The sequence below is a fragment of the Phocoena phocoena genome, chromosome 1, assembly GCF_963924675.1.
Source record: "Phocoena phocoena chromosome 1, mPhoPho1.1, whole genome shotgun sequence".
Taxonomy (NCBI): domain Eukaryota; kingdom Metazoa; phylum Chordata; class Mammalia; order Artiodactyla; family Phocoenidae; genus Phocoena; species Phocoena phocoena.
In genome coordinates, this window is record NC_089219.1 from 1,037,168 (window position 1) to 1,058,830 (window position 21,663).

The 21,663-nt window shown below is 59.2% G+C and overlaps 1 protein-coding gene across 1 annotated transcript in view; it reads left to right on the top strand.

The window, feature by feature from the left end:
• The window catches only part of PRKCZ (protein kinase C zeta), a 98,672-nt gene that overhangs the window by 76,918 nt on the left and 91 nt on the right, over positions 1 to 21,663 (top strand). Inside the window, exons 10-17 of the mRNA XM_065893537.1 lie at positions 2,477 to 2,574; positions 14,013 to 14,099; positions 15,565 to 15,700; positions 15,887 to 15,974; positions 16,943 to 17,062; positions 17,749 to 17,828; positions 18,213 to 18,302; positions 21,386 to 21,501. Of these exons, the coding sequence (XP_065749609.1) occupies positions 2,477 to 2,574; positions 14,013 to 14,099; positions 15,565 to 15,700; positions 15,887 to 15,974; positions 16,943 to 17,062; positions 17,749 to 17,828; positions 18,213 to 18,302; positions 21,386 to 21,501 (815 nt within the window). The remainder of the gene's footprint in view (positions 1 to 2,476; positions 2,575 to 14,012; positions 14,100 to 15,564; positions 15,701 to 15,886; positions 15,975 to 16,942; positions 17,063 to 17,748; positions 17,829 to 18,212; positions 18,303 to 21,385; positions 21,502 to 21,663) is intronic.

Consider the following 21,663-nt stretch of genomic DNA (forward strand, 5'->3'; position numbering starts at 1 on the left):
TTCTCAAGGTCCATCCACGTGGTAGCGGGTGTCTGCGTGACCTTACTTCCTTTTTAGGCCTCGGCCACGTTGTGTTTTACGGATCAGCCCCCTCGGGCTTCTCTGTTCACCCGCTGACGGGCACTGGGCTTGTCTCTGCGTCCGCTGCTTGAGTCGCGCTGCCGTGAACGGCTCCGTGCGGTTATTTGCTTGAGTCCCTATTTCCACTCGTCCTGGGTGTTTACCCAGGAGGCGAACTCCTGGGTCGTAGGGTAGTTCTATGTTTACCTTTTTGAGGAACAGCTAAGCTGTTTTCCACGGCACCTGTGCCATTTTACATTCCCAGCAGCAACACGTGAGTTTCCCAATTTCTGTGCGTTCTTGCCGACGCTTTTGCTATTTTCTGTTTTTTGACCATTGCTGTCCTGGTGGGTATGAAGTGGCTTTGATTGGCGTTCCCATAGTGACAACGTGTTGAGCTCCTTTTCATGGGCTTCTTGGCTTGACGTACTTTTGACCTGTTTCTTGGACCCCTGAACGGGGGTGACGTCCCTAAGAAGCAGAGAACTGGCTTCACGGGGAGCAGTCAGTCTGTTCCGGTGCAGCCCCTGCTGACCCGTGAGGCCGCTTGGCGCCCGTGGAGCGGGGGCCACGGGCGGGCTCCCCGGCCCAGGCTCGCAGTTCAGAGGGCAGAGCGGGGCCGCACCGAGTCCCGACCTGTCCTCCCAGCAAGTGCGTCTATGCAGTGCTCACAGCGCCCAGCTGGCCCCTCAGCCCTGGGTGCTGCGCTCACAAGTGAGTTAGGACATCCGTGCCTCACAGCTGAGGCAGCGGAGGCCCCGGGAAGTGCGGGGTCCGGCCAGCGTCTTCGCTGCCGGTTGCAGCCCCGCAAGAGGATTCCAAGCCCCTTCCCAGCCTGCGGCTGGCTGGAGGGTTGATGGTGTGTGAGGGCCGGTTTCTAGAACGCTGAGCGGAGAGGCCTCCAGAGAGAGTTACTGCTGTGGTCGCCCTCGGCGTCTTCGCACGTGGCCGGGACTGGAGCTCGGACTCGGAGGTGGTCTCAGGGGAGCGAGACCCTAGGATGTGGCGCGCGGGCCAACGGTGCGTTTGTGAGAGGCGCTGCCGTCCCATGGCCCCCGTCCCAATCCCAGGAACCTGGGAACAGGACCTTATTTGGGGAGAGGTAATCACAGATCCTGTGGCGGTCATGCTGGATCAGCTGGGGGGCCCTAAATCCAGTGACGAGTGTCCCTGTAGAGAAGGGCAGGGAAAGATTTGAGACAGGAAGGAAGGGAAACACACACAGAGAAGTCACTGTGAAGACAGAGGCGGAGAAGGGCCAGAGTCCCCTGGAGGTGCAGGAAGGACCCTCCGCGGGGCCCTGCGCACACCCTGAGCCCAGAGGCTTCTTCCTCAGAGCAGCGAGAGGATACAGTTTGGAGGATTTGAGTCTCGAGGTCTGTGGCGTTTTGTTAAACTAGCGTGGGGAGTCCGGCAGGCGGGAGGCGGGTGGACCCGGGGGCGTGGGGGAGGAGGCATCACGCACCCAACGGCGTTTCCTTCCTGAGCACCCTGGTGGCCCGGTGCCTGCGAGAACAGACGCAGGGACAGTCAAGGGCTCTGTTTGAGGCCTGCTCTGCACATGAGACGCTGAGTGCGGGCACCAGGCGGCCATTGCACGAGCGAGTGGAGCTGGGGGAGGTGGGGCTGGTCAGACGGAGCCATGCCGGCCAGGGCGTCCCTGGGAGCGAGGGGCAGAGGGGTCAGGACCCAGCCCCAGGACGAGGAACCCAGACGGTCTTTGGCCACCAAAGGGATGCTCACTGAGTCTGCTCGTTTTTCCAGAAACCTTCAGGGGAAGGCAGGCTACCGTGGACACATCCCGTTCCCTCTCGCTTCCCAACCCCTGAGACAAGAGGTCTAACCTGGGGAATTCGGGGAATCTCGTCCGGCTCTGCTTTCTGGGGTTGTCACGGAACCAAAGCCGAGACTCTCAAGCTGAGTTTTCCCCAAGTTCCAGTGTGGATTGGGAGGGAGATAGCCCTGCCCTGGGAGCTGGTGCTTGGGAGGTGGGTGTGGGGTGTTGGAGAAAGCTCCATTCTCTGTTTCCTCCTGTCTGAAGCGGAGATGATAATACAGACTTTCCAAGGCTGCCACGGGCAGCACATGGGGCAGTGCAGGAGAGCCTGTAGCCCAGAGGCCAGTGCACAGCTGGTGATGGTGGCTTTGGTGATGGTGGTAGAAACGGTGAGAAATGTGAATGGTGATAGATGACAGGTAACGGTGCTGACGGTGGTGGAGATGGTGAAGGTGAAGGTGACGGATGGTAGTGGGTGACAGTGGTGGGGTGGCGATGGTGGTGGGGAGAATTTCTCAGCGGGCGTTTTCTTTTCCTCTCTGCATGGGCACCCCTCAAGCAGAGCTGACATTCCTCTCCTGCCTCCCCTTCTCCAGGATATGCCCGTGAAGTGTTCACACTCCCTGGCTTCTATTTCAGGACATCGACTGGGTACAGACAGAGAAGCACGTGTTTGAGCAGGCCTCCAGCAACCCTTTCCTGGTTGGGTTACACTCCTGCTTCCAGACGACAAGTCGGTAAGAGAAGGGGGTGCTTCTGGGATTCTGCTGCTTTCTGACCTGAACCGTGTGGAGGCTGTGTCGTCACGAGGTTTCTGCCGCCGTCTGTAGGGTCCTCCTGTCTGCAAGTATGGGGGCTTTTTGGTTCCTCAAACTAGCTGTGGTGTTCTCATTGGCTGGTGTCATATTAAGTAAATTTCATACAAATGAAGCGAAATTCTTTAATTCTGTTTACAAATTATTTATTGAACGCATCCCACTGATACAAGCATGGGATCAGGTATTGGGATGCCACTGTGAGTGGGAGGCCTGTCTTTGTGCTTATGGATCTCACTGATTAGTGGAATAAATGAATAAATACTAAACAGCCTCACTTAGAAGCTTTGTACATATTTGAATTCTACTTTAAAAAGGTTTGGAAGTAGTGGTCTAGGATAGTCAACGTATACTCAGTTTGGAGTTTTTTTGGCCAGGTGACTTGAACTCACACAGTTTGCTTACTTGAAAAGTTACTGTGTTCTGGGTCGGGGTGCTCAGGACCCACCCCCAGGTTCGGTGACTTAGGAGAACTTGCAGGACACGGCACATCGTCAGACTCGAGGCTAAGGCTTACTGCTGTGAAAGGATGTAAAGGGAAACGACGCACGGGGTAAAGTCGGGAGGAAACCAGGCATGAGCTGCCTGGAGTCCCTCCCTGTGGAGTCCCACAGGACACCCTGAATTCCTCCACAGGGAATCGTGAAACTCGGGGTTTACTGGGGGCGGGTCACGTAGGCACCTCTACCTAACACGTGCCAAAGCCCCACACTCCCAGCCAGCAGCAGGCGCTCAGTGTAGACCGTGTTGTTTGTGCAGTGAGGCACGCTTACCACTTGGGGAAGTTTTATATCAGCGCAGGGAGCCAGTGGTCGAGCGAGGGCCCAGCGTGCAGGCAAGCCTCTCTGCACGACGGTCTCGGTCCTGCTCTGCCCACTCTCTGCTCGGGGCTTCGTTGTGATCAGAGCGGTGACTCACCCCCCCGACACACCCCCGCACCCACCCCCACCTCTCTCGATCTTCGGTCCCCTGTTCCCACCGGAACTGGCGTCGCCACCTTCCCAGATCTCAGTGATTCTGCCTCCTGAGTGGGTCTCAGACCCTCCCTTTCCCCCTGAGCCCCAGCTGCAGCCTCCTCGGGGCGTCCGGTCCCTGGGGCACCAGGCTGTCAGTTCCCCCACGTTGGAACTGAGCCATGTTTCGAGAACATAGATCTGAAGTATCCATCACCCGCCTCAGAGCCCCCCGACCACTTTCCCAGTTGCTTCTGGGAGACAGTCCAGGCCCCTAGGCGTGTGGACGAGGCCCCTGCAACCAGGCTGCCCCTGGGTCCCTCTGTCCATCTTTGCCGCCCTGCCTGCCGGGCCTCTTCCCCCGCCCGGGGCTCCGGGAGGGCCCAGCAGTAGTGTCCGGTGCGCTTTCCTCACCTCTCTTTGGCTGTGACCAGTCTCTTGGGATTATGGGGCACGCCCGAGGGTGCCCCCCAACCCCACGCTCCCCAAACGTATTGTGGAACGAGTCTTGCTGTGTTTTTCAGTTAACTTCACCGTATGAACTTGTAGGGCGTGGACGTACGAGGGTCAGGTGTTTCAGCCTCACTTCCAGCCCTGTTGTAGGAGCACAGCGCTTCCTGCACTCGCGTCCCGGAAATCCGCCGGCTCACGTGTTCCCAGGTGCGCTAAGGTTAGACTTGGAAACAGAAACCATCCCGCAGGTGTTTCCGTGTGAGCCCCACTGTAGCGCCTTTCCAGACTGACGTGAGAAGGTGCGTTGCGGCCTTCGCGTTCACAGCCGGCAGGCGTCCCGGGGGTCATTAGCCTCCGCGTCTAGTTCCTTTGCCTCCGCTTCTATGGAATCCGTCAGTGACGTCTAGAAGCACCTGAGACCTGGTTAGTCAGGATAGGGTGTCTCTCCGGGCTGTTTCCACGTGCCTGCTTTGACGCCGGCTTATGATATACGCCTGTCCCCCACCACCCACGGTGTGGACTCCCTCAGAGCAGGGCCGGGTGGGGTGTTTTTGTGCTCCCAGCAGTTGGTTCATACCTGGCACCTCATAGGCAGTTGTGGTGTTGAAGGATGATTTTTTTAAGGTACAGTCACGTTCTTGGTACAGTTATAAAGTGAGCGTGTGTCAGCGTTTATGTGACTCACTGATTAATGAGGGACTCGTCAGAGGTTACAGCCCGCTCACAGGAGAATTCAGGATCCCGCACACGTCGGGTGACGGGGACCCTGGGACTGGCCGGTGCCTGGTGCCGAGCCGGCCGGGAGGCCGGGAGGGGCCCCACCAGGCAGACTTCCATTGCGAGTCTGTGGATGGCATTGTTGGTGTAGAACGCACCCGGTTGGAAAGTGGCTCAGAGACGGAGGGAGACCCCGGAAGCCGTGCCCTGGGAGGGTGGTGCCAGCAGAGCCTGGTTCCTCCGGAGACCCCGTCCTCATTTCAGTCTTTCAAAGCCTTTTGTGGTTCTCCTGACAGTGGTACCAGCAGAGGCTTGGAGCCGACAGCTGGGCTTCACGTGCCAGCCCCCCCTTACTGTCCGGGCGACCTCGCCCAGGGCACCCTCTCTGGGCCCCGTCTCAGCCCTGGGACAGGGAATGGCAGGGATGCCCACCTCAGGGGCTGTGGCTGTGGGTCCGTCAGTGAAACGTTTACAGCCAGGAAGGCCCCGCTCCCGGGGAACCGTGAATAATGTAAGCTTCGGCTGAAAGGGCCTCTCTTCTTCGGGGTGCTGGGCCTTGGAACAAACAGACGGAACCTCGTGTCTGAGCCCGCGAGGACATAGGAGCCAGCAGCTGCCCCGCCCCACGTTGGGCGGCTCTCAGCACCGCGCCCACTGCTGCTGGTGGATGCGGAGCGAGGCCACTGGAGTCGGGAACTGGGAGGTGGGTGGGCAGGGTGGCGGCGGGGACGTGGCTGGGATGGGCGTGCGGGCCACCTCGACTCTTCCCGTGGGCTCCTCGCCGAGCTGCCGCCCCGAGGGCCTGCCGTGGTGCCGGGAGCCGGCAGAGCCCTTGCAGCGCTGCTGAACACAGCGGACACCCGCTCCACTCCGGAGCTGCGCCCGCGGGCCGCCACCAGCAAAACTCTGGTAAATAAGACACAGTTTCTCACAAGCAGTTATCAGAAGGGGGTCTCCGGATGGGAAGAAAATAAGCATTTCTTTTTTCTCCCCAAATCCAGTAGTGCCGTCCGGCTCTGCCCTGTTCCACGTTCACTCATGGACGTGGCGTCCCGAGCCTTACAGTCATTAATGTCGCCACGTGTATACACAGGGTACAGAGCACCACGTGTGTACAAACGTATGCAGATGGTACAGTGGGGTTTTATTTTTAATTTTTTTATAAATGTATTTATTTATGTATGTATTTATTTTTGGCCACGTTGGGTCTTTGTTGCTGCGTGCGGGCTTTCTCTAGTTGTGGTGAGCGGGGGCTGCTCTTCGTTGCGGTGCGCGGGCTTCTCATTGCGGTGGCTTCTCTTGTTGCGGAGCACGGGCTCTAGGCGCACGGTCTCCCCTAGTTGTGGCACGCGGGCTCAGTAGTTGTGGCCCGTGGGCTCTAGAGCGCAGGCTCAGTAGTTGTGGCGCACGGGCTTAGTTGCTCCGCGGCATGTGGGATCTTCCCGGACCAGGGCTCGAACCCATGACCCCTGCGTTGGCAGGCGGATTCCTAACCACTGCGTCACCAGGGAAGTCCCACAGTGGGGTTTCAGTGTAAAATAAACATCTGTGTTACGGAAAAACCATCGTTCGTATCCACACAGCCCATCTTTTCTACACAACAGCCAAAATTAACTCCGAAATGGCCAAAACAGGGGAAGTGGCTTCAGTTTAAGCTATTGTGGGGAAAATGGGTGATCGAGAGATGGTGGCTGGAAATCGATTTCTCCCTCCCCCAGCCCCCCACATTAGATTGTAGTTTGGGGACCTTTTTCTCGCTTCTGCGTGGTCTCAGATCACAGATGAGCAAGCCACCGGTAAAGTGTTTACAGTCAACTTGCTGTTCCAACAGAAAGCCTTTTAACCGTTGGCCCAATTGGTTATCTGTGTTCCTGTACGGACGCGGGTGCTTCTTACCCTTTAAAGAAGAACACAGCGGCTGTGCCTTGTTTGCAGTGCCCGCTTAGACGCTAAACTCGGTTCTTCCTGGTTCCCGGTGCCTTGGAGATGTGAAACACCTTGTGTGTTGGCCTTTGTAAATCGCACCTGGGGACTCACCTGCAGCTCTGGAGAGACCTCAGCCTGGACGGGGTCCCGGGGCCCCATGCAGGGGGGCCACAGCGCACACGTGTACCCTGGGAACGCCGCCAAGGTGGGGTGGGGTGGGGGCAGAGCCCACGAGGGATGGTCGCACGGGTGTGTCCCAGGGGAGGCGGCTGTGCCGGGGAAGGATGAGGAAGGGCTTGACGGTGGGACGGCTTCTGAAAGCACCACGATCCTCAGCCGGGGACGCAGGACCTGCTGGGCGAGGAGGCCTGAGGGAGGCCTAGAGGGAGACGAGGATGGTGAGTTCGCCCAATGCCAGGGAGAGCGTGGCAGGACTGACGAACGCTTGGCGCTGCTGGGGCGGCAGGCGGGGTCCGACGTGGAGAGCTGGGGGCGCGGGGCGAGCACACGTCCAGTGGGCGGTGTGGACGTGGGGCTGGGACGCGGGAGCCGAGGGGGAGCCGGGGCCACGTGTGTCGTCGCCACGGTGAGAAGCCGGCGGGCCTGCAGTGAGCATACCCCGGGCCCAGTCTGACCTCCGCCCGCTCCTGATGGAGGGTCAGGGAGATCCGGTTCCCGGGGGCCCTGGTGGTGGTCACGGGACACCTGTGACATCTGCGTGAGGATGCGCCCTCAGGGCCACGCACGTGGCAGGAGTCATCCGCGACCTCGAGGGGCAGGTGCTCCATCCTTGGGGACGAGAGTCACTGTTACTTTCCAAAGGCAGCACATGTGTTCCCGTCATAATTTAAACCCGGAATAGAAAGCGCGGCGCTGAGTGACAGTAGGCGTGGGTGGAGCCGCGTCAGCCTCTGTTCTCCACCTGGATCCCCTGCATCCCCTAAAACGGTCCGGACGCAGCCCTGACCCCTCAGGCTGCCAAGCAGGGCCCCTCGGGCTAGACTGCCCGGCACGAGGGCGCACGTGGGGAGAAGTGGGTCGAGACTCCCCGGAACACTCAGGAGGTTTCAGGACTTCGCTGTATTTTTCCATCGTTTCCATCTCTCTGGAAACACTGCGGTAGCTGTCGTGGATCACCCCACAGCCCCGGACAGTGAGGGACCCGTGGGGCGTGGCCTCCGTCCGCCTAGCCCAGGGGCCTGAGTCCTCCCGCCGCCGTGCCCACACACGGCCTTCACTGAGTGTGATTCCTTCTTTCTTCCTAATCTGGTGGCGACTGGCTGCTTTCAGACCAGGGCAAGTGGGTGGCGGGGACGTGTTATTAACCGCGTGCCTGGGGACGGACGTGCACCGGCGTGGGACGTGCTCTCCGTGAGCTGGCGTCCTTGGACCATCCCGTTAGGATGCGGTGACTCCGGTGCCCCACGCAGCCACTGCCTGACTGAGATGACGTCCTGTCCATCTGCACGCCTCCCCTGGGCGGGGCCTCGCTAGAGCCGGGCGTGGGGGCTCCTTTGGTCGAAGTAACTGTCAGGACCAGGCCTGAAACTGCGCTTTTGCCAACTATTAAACGACGTCAGAAACCACGTAAAAGGGTAGCTCCTTTTTTAAAAAAAACTTGACGCCATTTCAAAACGCAGCAGAGCGAAAGGAGGAAGTAGCTGTTGTGCGCGCTCCCTGGCCTTACCGTCCGCACGTTCTGCCGTTTGTTTTCCCTTTTGCTGTTTATTTCTCCGCGTGGACTTCGGAGTCAACCTGTCCGGCTCCGGAAAGGAAGACGGGGCATCCTTAGGGTGCAGCTCTTCCTGCTCAGTCGCGTGGTTTCCCTTTCCATCTGCTCTTTCGGGAGGTCTTAGTTTTCCTTCGTGCCGTTTTCAGTTCCTCGCTTCATCTTTGTCCTGAGTGTTTCTCTCCTGTTTCTACTGTGAGCGAGGCCTTTTCTTCCATTAGAGCAACAAGCAGCGTAACGCGGCTTCTGCACATTGATTTCGGGCCCTTTGCCTCATGGTTCTTTTTCTCCAGTAAATTTCAGGTGGTTTTCTTGGATTTCCGGCTGTGCAGTGATAACATCTGCAGACGATGCTTTTACCCCCTCCTTCCCGATTCGTGCCCCTCTAATGACATCAGCCAGTACCTAGCGCATTTGGGGACTGGTGGTGGTGGACAAACCCGTCCCCTTCCTGACCCCCAGGGAACGTGTCTGGTGTTGGCACTGAGGGGCCCAGCGCCAGCTGCTGTGGGCCAGCGGGGTGTCAGGAACGCAGAACCAGACCGCGCTGGCATTCCAGTCAAATGTGTTGGCGTTTGCTCCACCAAGGGGCCCAGGGGCACTGGGGGAGGCAGGGAGCAGCAGGGACCAGGGTCTCCACCTGCGGCCATCGCCCTGAGTTCCGGGTCCACAGGGGCCCCTTCTGACCAGGCTGGAGGCTAAGGAGGTGCTGCCCCTGTCTGGCTTTTGGGAATAGGCTCACCCGCTACGGACTCCTGGACCCCATCATCCCATCTCCCCCAGAGCCTCAGAAACGCAGCTCAGAGACTCCCAGTGGGGAGGTTACAGACACGCCAATAACCGGCATGGAGTTACAGTTTGTCTGAAGGAAGTTTACACCTCTTTTTATTTTATTGTCAAGAAAGAATATGGAATTTTTCCAAAGGTCTTCTCACCGTTTATGGAGGTGATTGTTACGATTTTTACTCCTCGGGGCCTCCTAAAATGATGAATTGTATCATTATAACCTATTTCCCAGGGTTGAACTCTCCTTGAATTCCTGGGGAAACGCATGCCTGGTCTCAGTGTACAGTTTTGTTAATGTGCTTTTGAATTCAGTTTTCTGATCTTATTTAGGAGTTTTTCACTGATGTTTTCTGATCCATCTATAGTTCCCCTTATACAATCTTTATTAGATTTTTGCATTTTCCTTATTTTTTTACTCTCTGGAACATTCTAAATCTCATTGAAATGATCTCTTGGCAGGATCCCCTGAATCTGCTGGGGCCTATGGTGTTTCAGAGGGCAGCTTCCCGCTCTCCGCCACCCAATTGCGTTTGCTGTAATTTTTATGTTTTTTAGGTGTGCCACCCTCCTGCCGGTCCTCCTGTAGCTGCTTCGCTGTTTTGGTCTCTCCTGCTTTGCTCGATTTCATCGTGTGGCATGACTCCCGAGTCTGGGAAGGGCTGGAGTTCACGTTCCGTGCGTCCTTCACGTGTGAGAGCACAGGCACTTGAGCCAGGCTTAGCCAGGTCCCCTTGCCCTCGAATGCAGACGGGTGCTTGGTGGTGTGTCCGGCCAGCACGCGTCGTCCACGGGGAGATGGAGACAAGCCGTTCATCGCCCCCGCTCCGAGAGGCGGTTTTTCTGGGCCTGGAGTTGCCAGCTTCCCTGTTCCGTTGGCAGCTGCCCCGGGGCCGTGGGCTGTGTCTGGTTCGCATGCTCACCGTGACCGCTGTGAGCATCCTTCTGAGTCAGGGTTTTGGTTCTGACCATGTCCGTCCTGGGGCTTGCCTTGCGTTTCTGATTTGTGTTTTCATCCGGGAATGAGGGTGGTCTCTCCCGAGATGCTCCCTTTGGCCCTCAGCCTCCTTTCCTGTCTGTCGTTCATTGTCGGGAGCCCAGGTGCTTGTCTGCTTCCTCTTTTCCTTTCCTCGGTCCCTGAGCTCCACTGGGGGGCAGCCACCCCTGTGATGGGGGGTCGGTAACTGGCGGTGGGGCTCCAGGCTTGCGTCCTGGATTCATCCAGATCAGCCGCTATCAGATCTTATTAGACAGTAACTGTGTGATCCTGGGAAAGCTATTTCACCTCCACTGCCTCGGTGTCCCCGTCTGTAAAATAGGGAAACTCCTAGAACCTACCGCACGGTTCTCAGGTTAAGTTTTATACACAGATGTGCTTGGAACAGTGCCTGACATTTTGTGAGGGCTGTAAAAGCTGCTGTTCTTGTTATTTTTTACACCAGCGGGGTCGACACTTCTTTTCAAAAGACCAGATGGTAAGTATTTTCACCTTTGAGGGCCACGTGGTCTCTGTGGCATCTACTCACTGGGGTTCAGACAGACAAAGACAGTGTTCCGATAAAGCTTTACTGACAGACATGGGTGGGGGGCCAGATGCAGCCAGCTGCTGGTGTCCATGTGGCATTACCTCTTGATCTCAGCACACTGTCCCATGCCATCGGTGTCCCCTCTGAGCGAGGTATGGGGCTGGTGGCTTTTTTTATATATATATAAATTTGTTTATTTATTTTTGGCTGCATTGGGTCTTCGTCGCTGCACGCGGCGAGATTCTCTAGTTGCGGCGAGCGGGGGCTACTCTTCATTGCGGTGCGCGGGCTTCTCATTGCAGTGGCTTCTCTTTTTGCGGAGCACGGGCTCTAGGTGCACGGGCTTCAGTAGTTGTGGCGCACAGGCTCAGTAGTTGTGGCACGTGGGCTCAGTAGTTGTGGTGCACGTGGCATGTGGGATCTTACCGGACCAGGGCTTGAACCCATGTCCCCTGAATTGGCAGGCGGATTCTTAACCACTGCACCACCAGGGAAGCCTGGGGCTGGTGTTTTATCCCATGGGGGCTGTGGGGAGGTAGGGGCCTGGCCTGACTCATCCCCGAGCTGAGGAGAGCATCTCCCATGCAGATGGGGCCACGGTCCCCTCTTCCCCTGCCCCCAGCACTCTCAGCCATCGGATAGGCCCCACATCCCAGGTTTTCCTCGGGTGATGGGGGTCAGGCGGGTAGGGCCGGCCTCTGGCCTCTGCTCCTGCCCTGGTCCCAGCCTGTGAGTTGACTGTGGTGTTTACTCCCCTTTCTGTCTCCAGCTCTCGATGAATCCTGTTTTGCGAGGTTTTACTATATTTTGCACATTTTGTTAAGTACCGAGGAAACGTAAGCTGCTGTCTGGGCCCCAGGGGTGGCTTCTTTCCCATCCTGGCATCACACACGTGCCAACTCTGCCTGCGCCATGGCAGAGCCCCGGGCGTGAAGCCCAGAGACGGCCTTCAGCTGCGCTTGGCCGTGGACATCGGGGCGTTTCGTCATAGCAGCCAGCTTGTCTGAGCCACACAAAACGCTGTCCTCAGGGTGAGTCAGCCCCTGGCGGTTCTGGTGGGGTTTTGCTCTAAAGAAATGTTGAAGGTAGTACACCTGAAACTAACACAACATTGTAAATGCAGCGCACTCCTGTAAAAATTAAAAGGGAAAAGAAAGAGTGAAATGTTGGAAGTAGTATTAAGATTTATTTGTAGAACGAGAAAAATCTTCAGCTACACAGTTGCCTTAAGAAAAAAAAACATCCTTTTCTGTTCTTGTAGCTGATCAGTTTCACAAATTAAATAAATTCCTTGATCGACAAGTTACCTGAGACCCGGGGCCCCAGGTGACAGCCACAGACCAGCTGAACGTGTCCCCGCGTCCACGCGTAGAGATGCGGCTTCTCTTGAAACTCCCTTGACGGGCTTTCCCCTGGATACAGAAGGGAAACTACCATTGCTGCTTCTTCTCTGGGTTCTTAAATGTCCCCTTAAATCTCTTCTGCTCCCTAAGCCATCCTGCTGGTGTCTGTCTCTAGAACTGGCGTATTTCTTTCTTTTCTCTGGAATGGCGTGGCTTTCTGTCCCTGTGTGGGCGGCCACATCCGTTTCCTGGGGAGCACCCACGTTGGGGTGAACACACCTCCTGGGGCTGCCTGATTCCGGGTCCTGGTGGCAGATACCGTCCTGTGCTTTGATGTCACAGAGCTGTTAGTAAATGGTTTTTTTTAAAAACCGTTCGGTCTTAGGCCTCTCCCCAGGGGTCGAGGACCTGCATAGCACTTCCCTCAGGGTAGCTGCCAGGATCAGACGTGCACACGTGTTGGAATAGTGCCCGACGGTCAGCGGGGGCTGTGCAGCTGTCGTTTGTCCTTGCTGTTTGTAGCCGGTCGGCAAGCTTTTTCCGTCTCTCACCTCTGTTGTAGTGTGAAAGCAGCCACAGGCAAGATGTGCGTGAGTACGGTCTGTCGGCAAAGCGGGCGGACCCGTGTCGGGGCCAGGGTTCCTGGAGCCTTTCCGAGAGCATCCTCTGGAGGCAGGGGAGACGCCCTGCCCCCACAGAGGAGCTGGGTTTCTCCGGGATGACAGGGAAGGCTCTGGCTGCCCACCCAGTGTTCAGGCTTTTGTCTCCACTTCTGCTGTTTAGGTATTTGGGAGTTGTTTCTGGTCTAAACATGTAATCAGAGACTCGGAAGGCGATCCGCAGCTCGTTCACTTGCCCCGTGTTAAAGGACGTCGTCCCTGAATCAGGGATGCAGACAGGCTGGGGGGCCGGTGGGTTTGCTCCCCTGCGTCTGTGCTCCCAGCTCTCCAGAAGCGCCCCAGAGGAGCCGTTGACCTAAAAATCCACGAGCTGCCCTTAGCAGGGTATTTCTGGAAAATCGTGTGTGAATTTAATTTTGAAAATGGAACCTTATTAAATGCGAGAAGGATCTTATCAGAGAAGAAACCACGTGGTAAATGGTAAATTTGGAGACTTGAAGGGCCCTGCCTGCATCCAGAGGACGGATCTGTCAATCACAGGGATCCTCCCGCCGGCAGCCCCGACCCCGCTGCCCCCAACACCCCTCCTGGAGGGCAGCCGGCATCGCCGACGCCCTGTGGCCAGGTCAGCGTGCCTGACCCTCCCCCTTGGGACCTGCTGTTCAGGGAGGGTCCCACCCACTCCTTCCCCTCCTGGCTGCCCAGCCCACTGGCAATCTTGCGGCCTCTGCCTCAGGCCCTCCTGGCCAGCGCACCTGTGCTCTCACCTGGGCACCTCCTCCCCCTTCCGCCTGCCCGTCCCCCCTGCCTGGGGTGCATCCAGACAGCGGCCAGAGGGTCATTCGCGTCCCCTGGTTTGTGCACCTGCCCTTCTGGCTTCCCCTTGGCCTACGGGGTGGTCCCTCAGCTCTCTGCCCTCCCCCGTGGCCCCTCCCCGTCCCCCCACCACCCGGGCTTCTGCTCCCTGGGGAGGCCTTCTGCGGCCACCCAGACACATAGTGCCCTCCCTGCCCCAGTGGGCCTCCGGCCACCAGCCCTGCCTTATTTTTACCTTTTTTAACCAAAGGCAGGCCTGGCACCCCTGGGAGAACAAATAACTGTGTTGGAGGCAGCGAGTGGTGAGTTTCTCTCCTGAGTTTTACTGCATCGGGGTCAGAGCTGAGCAGCTTCCCTCTGAGCCCAGAGCGGGGCGGGCAGCCCCGGTCACCGCCTTCCCTGGGCCTCTCAGGAGGGTGACCGGCCAGAGAGGGGGACCCGTGGGGGTCCCGGCCGCGCCTGTGACCCTGGCCTCCCCGCCACGTGTCCCACAGGTTGTTCCTGGTCATCGAGTACGTCAACGGGGGCGACCTCATGTTTCACATGCAGAGGCAGAGGAAGCTGCCCGAGGAGCACGCCAGGTGGGTGCAGCCGGGGGCCGGGGGGAGCCTGGGGCGTCGGGAGGAGGGAAGTGGACTTGGGGAAGGGGCACAGGGGGTCACTGCCTCCTGCCAGGGGCCAGGCCAGAGCCGGGAGGGTCCTAGGAGTGGCCGACCCCCCGGAGCGCTGCGTGTGAGGTGGCGCCGTGCTTTCCCCCGTTTCTGAAACGGGGTGAACGTTCCGACCATCAGCTTAGCCGCCTGGACGGCAAGGCCGCTCCCCGCCATCTGCACGGATGTACAGCAGGGGCTGGCCTGGAAGAGGAAGACCATCTCCGTTTCTTTTTAAATGACTCTCAGGGACACTGACCCCATCACCGCCGCGCAGCCTTGGCCTCACGGGCGGGTGGGGCGTTTATTTCCACCCCGTACGTAGCTCTTTCCTGTTTTCCATATTTTTCTCTTTTCCTCATTTCCTCACTGGAAAATAATTCCATGCGGCATTATGAGTCACCATAGATCCTTTCTGGGGGGAGGCGGGTAGTCATTCAAGAAGAGCGAGCCCCACACGCTCATGTCCTCTTTTCCTAATTGTGGTAAAATACACACGACATAAAATTACCGTCTCAGCGCATTTATTTATAAGTTCACAGCCCAGTGGCAGTAAGCACATTCATGGTGTTGTACAACCATCACCACCGTCGTCTCCAGAACTTCCTCATCTTCCCAAACCGACGCTCTGGCCCCATGAGACGCTCGCTCCCCACCCCTGCCCCAGCCCCGGCCGCCACGCTCCTCCTCTCTGTCTCTAGGAATCGCCTCCAGGGGCCTCGTAGAAGCGGGATCAGGTAGGACGCGGCCTTTGGTGCCTGGCTTATTTCACTCAGCATCGTGGCCTCAAGGCCACGCACGCCGGAGCAGGGTCAGGGCCTCCTCCCCGTGTGGGGCTGGGTATCCCTGCACGTGTCAGTGGACCACATTTTGTTTATCCACCATCTGACAATGGACACTTGCGTCGCTTCTGTGTTTTAGCCACGGTGAACAGTGCTGCTGTGAGCACGGGGGTACAAGTACCCATTCGAGGCCCTGTTTTCAATTCTCTTGGATATATACGCAGAAGTAGTATTGCTGGGTCACGTGGTAATTCTATTCTTAATTTTTTTGAGGCGCCTCCATACTGTTTTCCACGGCAGCTGCACCATTTTACATCCCCACCCGCAGTGCACAAGGGTTCCAGTTTCTGCACATCCTCACCAGCACTTGTTCTTTTCTGTCTGGGGGGTTTGGAGAGTGGCTGTCCAAACAGCTCACCTGGTGGGCGCGAGGTGAGGTCTCATGGCGGGTTTGGTGTGCGTCTCCCTGACCACTAGGACGCTGCGTGCCTTGTCCTGTCCTGTCGGCCCACGCACTCTTCAGCGGAGGATACGGGACGTCTGTGTGCTTGGGCCCCCGTCCCGGTTCCTGGTTGGCTTCTCTCTGCTGATGACGGGTGTCACCCCCTCCCCAGGTTCTACGCTGCCGAGATTTGTATCGCGCTCAACTTCCTACACGAGAGAGGGATTATCTATCGGGACCTGAAGCTGGACAACGTCCTCCTCGACGCTGACGGTCACATCAAGCTGACGGACTACGGCATGTGCAAGGTGGGCTCCCGGCCCGCTGCCCCCGCCTGCCTCCGGGGGGTCCCGGGCAACCCAGCGCCCGCTCCGTCTCGTCCTGGCTGCCGGGCTCCGGCCGCCCCCACGTCACCGGTCCTCTGTTGGTTCTCTCGCCGGCGGGGGTGTGTCTGGCGGGCCCCTCCCTGCTGGTAACTGGCTTTATCCCTACAGGAAGGCCTGGGCCCCGGCGACACGACGAGCACTTTCTGCGGGACCCCGAACTACATCGCCCCGGAGATCCTGCGAGGAGAGGAGTACGGTGAGCGTGGGCGGGGCGCTAGGGCGCTGGGCGCAGTGGAGGCGGGGGAGCGCGCCCCAAGCCCTGGGAGTTTCCTCTCCCTGGGGACTCGGCCACGGAGCAGAGAGAGGGAGGTGGGCCTGCCTGGGGCCAACCCTGCCGGGGCTCCCAACCAGGGGCTCTGGGGCCCTGGCCCAGCAGCCGGGGAGAGGGGGCTTCCTAACCAAATTGCACTAAAACGCACACCCTTACCTCGTCCCAGCCCCAAGCCACTAACTGGCCTCAGTCCCCAGCTGTTGTCCTGTGTGTCCACCTGAGTGTCCCCTGGTGAGGTCACTGGACAGGATCCCTCTGGTCAAGGAGCCCGAAGGGCTTGCGCAGGAGAAGACAAAGTAAAGACAGAGCTGAGGCGGGTGTCCCGAGTCAGTGGGTGCCGCCCTCTGGAGGGGGTTCCCAGAGCCGCTAGAGCCGCGCACAGCCCCCATGGACACTGGAGCTTGTCACCCCTCCCTTGGGTTCTGCTGTTTTCACGTCACAAATATACCATCGAATATTTCCACACATTTTCCTTGCTGTTAACAGTCGGGGGGCGGGTAGGCAGGGTGGGCAGGTTCTCGCACCCTCCGATACCTGGGCACCCAGGAGGCTGATAGGGTTGAAGTCACTTAGTAGCCAGAGAAGGACAGACGGCAGCTGTGGACCAGAGCAGGGAGTCTAGAACCTGGCCCGGGATGGGGACCCCGTGTGTGATGGAGGTGGACAGCTGCAGACCCTGGGAGCAGCTGGCCGTCCGTGGACTGCCTCGATGTGGAGACAGCTTTGCAGCTAGTAAGGGGGAACCGAGCGTCCCGGGGACAGTGGACAGAGGGGAGGCCAGGCTGCCTGGGAGACGCTGGGGACACGGAAACGCAAACTGTCATGACCGTCGCCCCGTGACGGGACAGCACAACCGGAGAGGCCCGACCTGGCAGGCCTGTGCTCTCCCCCAGGGTTCAGCGTGGACTGGTGGGCGCTGGGCGTCCTGATGTTCGAGATGATGGCTGGCCGCTCCCCCTTCGACATCATCACCGACAACCCCGACATGAACACCGAGGACTACCTTTTCCAAGGTGCGTGGGCCGTGCGTCCAGCTGCCTCCACACCCTGCGAGATTTCCCCTTTCAGAGGTGCAGGTCCCCAGGCTGGTCCCCGCGGCTGCCACAGACTAGGTGGGGCCACCCGTCCACGACCGGCTCTCAGGGAGCAAAGCCCGGGCCGTGGGTGTGGGAACGGCCGTGGCTGGGGGGACACGGCACTCTCACGCCCACGGGAAAGAGAATCTGTCCCGATTTAGCCCAGACTCCCTTCCGCCCACGCCAGGTGTGCACATGAGTCCCGGGCAGCGGCTGTGCTCAGCCACAGTGCTGCCCGCTTCCAGCCACGGCTCCTTGCAATCTGGGCCCCGGGCCAGAACTGACAGCCCCGGCATGCTGGGGCTCAGGGCTGAGGCTGTCCCCACGGTGGCCTCTGGCACCCGTGGACGTGGGGACGCGGGGCCAGCTGAGCCACCGTTGGTTCGTATGCGATCGTGAGCACGTGTGACCGTGGGCACTGGGGCCCTTTGCGGCCTCGAGACCCTGCTGGGGTGTAGGATGGGGCCCAGGGCACCACGAGTGCCCCAAACCGACTGCTCAGGAGGGTTCCCAGTGCCCTGCAGACTGCCGGCTCCCTGGCTGCTGGGCAGAGCTGACATGGCGGGCGGGGGCTGGGCACGGAGAGGGAGCTGGCGCTCACCTCCCGGTCCGGGTCGTTGCAGTCATCCTGGAGAAGCCCATCCGGATCCCCCGGTTCCTCTCGGTCAAGGCCTCCCACGTGTTGAAAGGATTTTTAAACAAGGTACGCTCGTGGCCACCGTGGCAGCCAAGCCAGCCGTGGCTGCGGCCCTTTCTCAGTTACTGGGGCCACGGCTCCACCAGCTGGTTGGCATTTTTAGTGTCGGGTGTGGCTGTGGCTCTCTGCATCCTTCCTTGGTCCTATGGATGCTTGTCCACACTTGACAAAATGTAACGACGAGAAATGATGCCAAAGAGGAACTTCCCAGAGGAGCTTAACCTGCCGGGAGGAAGCGTTTCCAGTGAAGGGAACGTCTGGCCTTCGCCTGGGTGCTGGGCCGGCGGGGGGTGGTCCCGGGGAGGGCAGGCCCGTTCCCCTGCTGGGCACGGGAATCAGGGGCCGCCTTGCTCTGCGCTGACTTGTCCTCATTTGAACTCTGACCCCCAGGACCCTAAGGAGAGGCTCGGCTGCCGGCCGCAGACTGGATTTTCCGACATCAAGTCTCACGCTTTCTTCCGTAGTATAGACTGGGACCTGGTAAAGCAGCGCGGAATCTGATACCGCCCCCCGCCCCGTGCGGTGGGCGGCCCTCGAGGGGGGTGCGATGGGTGGAAATGGGCGGGGAGCCATCTGGAAACTCATGAAGAACAAGGAGGGGGCCTGACAAGCCCCTGGGGGCGGGGGCTGCTTCTTGAAGGTCCTGGGAACAGCCTTGCCTGGGCGTCCATGCCATGCTGGGGGGTCCCGTGGCGGGGTGCCCGGTCTGTGACCGCTGCCATCCACCTGAGTTGATTCAGCTCCCGGACGTTTCCGCTTGGCCGGCTAGCTAGTTCCAATAGGACATCCCGGTGCACTGTGGCCCCTCCCCGCTGCAGTGGACCTTGACCCACCCAGTCCTCAGGGACTCAACCTCCAGGGCCTGGACCTTCTCCCACCCCCACTGCAGCCACCTGGGTCTGAGCCACCCTCATCCGGGCTGGTCCCCTGCTTCCCGCCTGGCCCCTAGCAGCAACGGCCTCCTCTGCTGGGGCTTCGTGATCCCCTCGACGCCCGACATACCAGGTCCGCTCCTGTCTTTGCACGGCTGTGCCCCTCCCCGACCTCCACCGCTCCCTCGCCTCTTTCAGGCCATCTCCTCAGAACCGGAGCCGCCACCCTCCTCTTTCCCATAACACAGCAGGGCTAAGTGGTGGGATGCACAGGCCATCACTCGGGTGGCACCGTTCTCGTCCACTGTTTGTTTTTTTAATTTGGTTGCGATGGGTCTTAGTTGTGGGGGTGGGCTCCTTAGTTGTGGCTTGCCAGATCCTTAGTTGCAGCTCGTGGGGTCCTTAGTTGTGGCATGCGAACTCTTAGTTGCGGCATGCGTGTGGGATCTAGTTCTCTGACCAGAGCTCAAACCCCTGCACTGGGAGGGCGGAGTTTTATCAACAGCACCAGCAGGGAAGTCCCTCGTCCACTGCTTTTGACTGAGGGAAGAGGAGGTGACATTGTGTATGGGATACTCCGGGGGGGTTTGCCACGGACCGAGGCAGCCTTGGCCCCCAGAGCAGGGACAGGGGTAGGGGGTGGGCTCGGAGGACCCCAGGCCGGCACCCAGCTGTGCTTGCCTCGTGGTCTGTTCTGACTCCTGCTATTTAAATGTTTTTAAAGCAGCCTGAGACCTGAGGTAGGGAAAATCGTGTAAGAAATGCCCCCTTTTTCCACTTTTTACCAGAATGTATCTCATACATACAGAAGAATACGGAAACTTGCGCATGAGAGAAAGTCAGGGAAGAAGGGAAGGCCTTGTGTCCCCGTAACAGTGCCCAGGGTGTGGCCCAACCCTACCAGCTGCCGGGGCCTTGTGACTGCAGACACATGCACGCACACGAACACTGGCGACCCCGCTCTGCCTGCGGGTCGGCCCGTTCCCTCTGCTCCTGCATTCCCTGGGTGACAGACACAGGCGTTCCTCTGCCTGGGCCCTGGCAGGTGCGCGGGCCTCAGCCCTGACACCTGGGCGTTACTGGGAAGGATTCGTCTGTTTCTGTGGCATCCTCATTTCATGCACCAACTTCGCCAGCAGAACCTGCGTTCGTCCTTCCCAAGTCCCCAAACTTACGGAACATGTTTCAACGTTCCATGCTCGGTTTGTTTCTCTTGCTATAACTGGAGTTCCTGATGGCTCTGGGTCCCACGGTGCAAAGAGCCGGTGTGAGCTGAGCTGGGCTGGGGGCTTATTTTTGACTCGGCTGTCGCTCCCTCCCCACACGGGGCCTTGGGACAGTTCCACATCTTGGACAGGGTCCCACGGAGGCCCCACCCAGGTGGAGGTTTCCAGGCTTAGTGCTCACTCAGACCCTCCAAGGGAAGGGGGCAGCCGGTCCCGAAAGGCTTGGGTCGTCCTTTTCCTGAATCAAGCTGCTCCGGGCCTTGAGAGCTGAGGGCTCCGGGCTGGAGGGCTGGCTGCTGGCTCACACGTGGCCGGTGTGGGTGGGAGCAGACCCCACAGGGCAGGACCTTATCTCTCACTCACGACTCGATCTGTGTTCTTAGGAGTGCGCCTGGCCCAGCACAAGTGCACAGCGCACACCTGGGTGGGGGGTGGGAGGCTGGGTTATGTCACCGCGTGTGTGAACGTGGGGGCCGCTCCATCCTCGCCGTCCTCCGTCCTCACTGTGAGCGGTGTGGCGCTGGGTTGCTCTGCCCCAGAGCGCGACTCGCCCTCTCCAGGCACGAGCATGTCTCCTCCTCCTAAATGTCGAGTAGGAAGCAGAGTCTGGGTCCCGAGACGCCCCATTTCCCGCCTGACGAGCGTTTTACTGCCTTGCATCCCGTTGGGATTAGAAATACATAGAGGGCTTCCCTGGTGGCGCAGTGGTTAAGAATCCGCCTGCCAATCCAGGGGACACGGGTTCGAGCCCTGGTCCGGGAAGATCCCACAAGCCGCGGAACAACTAAGCCCGTGTGCCACAACTACTGAGCCTGCGCTCTAGAGCCCATGAGCCATGACCACTGAGCCCACGTGCCACAACTACTGAAGCCCGTGCTCCGCAGCAAGAGAAGCCACTGCAATGAGAAGCCCGCGCGCTGCAATGAGGAGTAGCCCCCGCCCGCCACAGCTAGAGAGAGCCCTTGCAAGGCCATGAAGACCCAATGCAGCCAAAAATAAATTTACATATAAAAAGAAAACCATAGAAATGGCCACTTAAGGCTTTTTTGGGAGAAGGGGTTCCAGTGTGGGCGTCCCTGCCAGGTCCCAGCTCCGTTATGACCTGGGTTCCCAGATTAAGAAAGGAAGAAACTTCCCCAAACCAGCCTCCTTTGGTTTAAGTGGTGGGGCTGCCGAGGGGGGCGCAAACCCCAGATGGCGTGGGATCCCGCGTGGGTGGTCGGACCTTGCGCTCCATCCCAGGTACATCCCGCGCGGCCTGCGCTGCCAGCATTTGTCAGCTCAAGTAGGGTTTTTATGACTGGAAAATTTTCCCGCTGGACTTTAAGAGAAAAACAATCGGCCTTTAAACATGAGGCATATTTAAAGGCGGTCTCTTCTGTTCGATTCTGTGGTTTATGTTTGTGCAAACTCCAAGCGGGCGCTGAGCCGGCGCGCGTGGGTCTGACCGCGTGTCTTCTTGCAGCTGGGGAAGAAGCAGGCCCTGCCGCCCTTCCAGCCGCAGATAACAGACGACTACGGCCTGGACAACTTCGACACGCAGTTCACCAGCGAGCCGGTGCAGCTGACCCCGGACGACGAGTAAGACCTGCCGGACCTGCCGGACCTGCCGGACGGGCGGGGCGTCCTGAGCTGCGGGGGCGTGGACGTGGGCGGGTCTCGCGTGGGGGGCGGGGGCGGGGCATCCCGAGCTGCGGGCCGGGGTCTCGCGCGGCCCGTCGAGCCTGCCCTGTCCGGTACCCA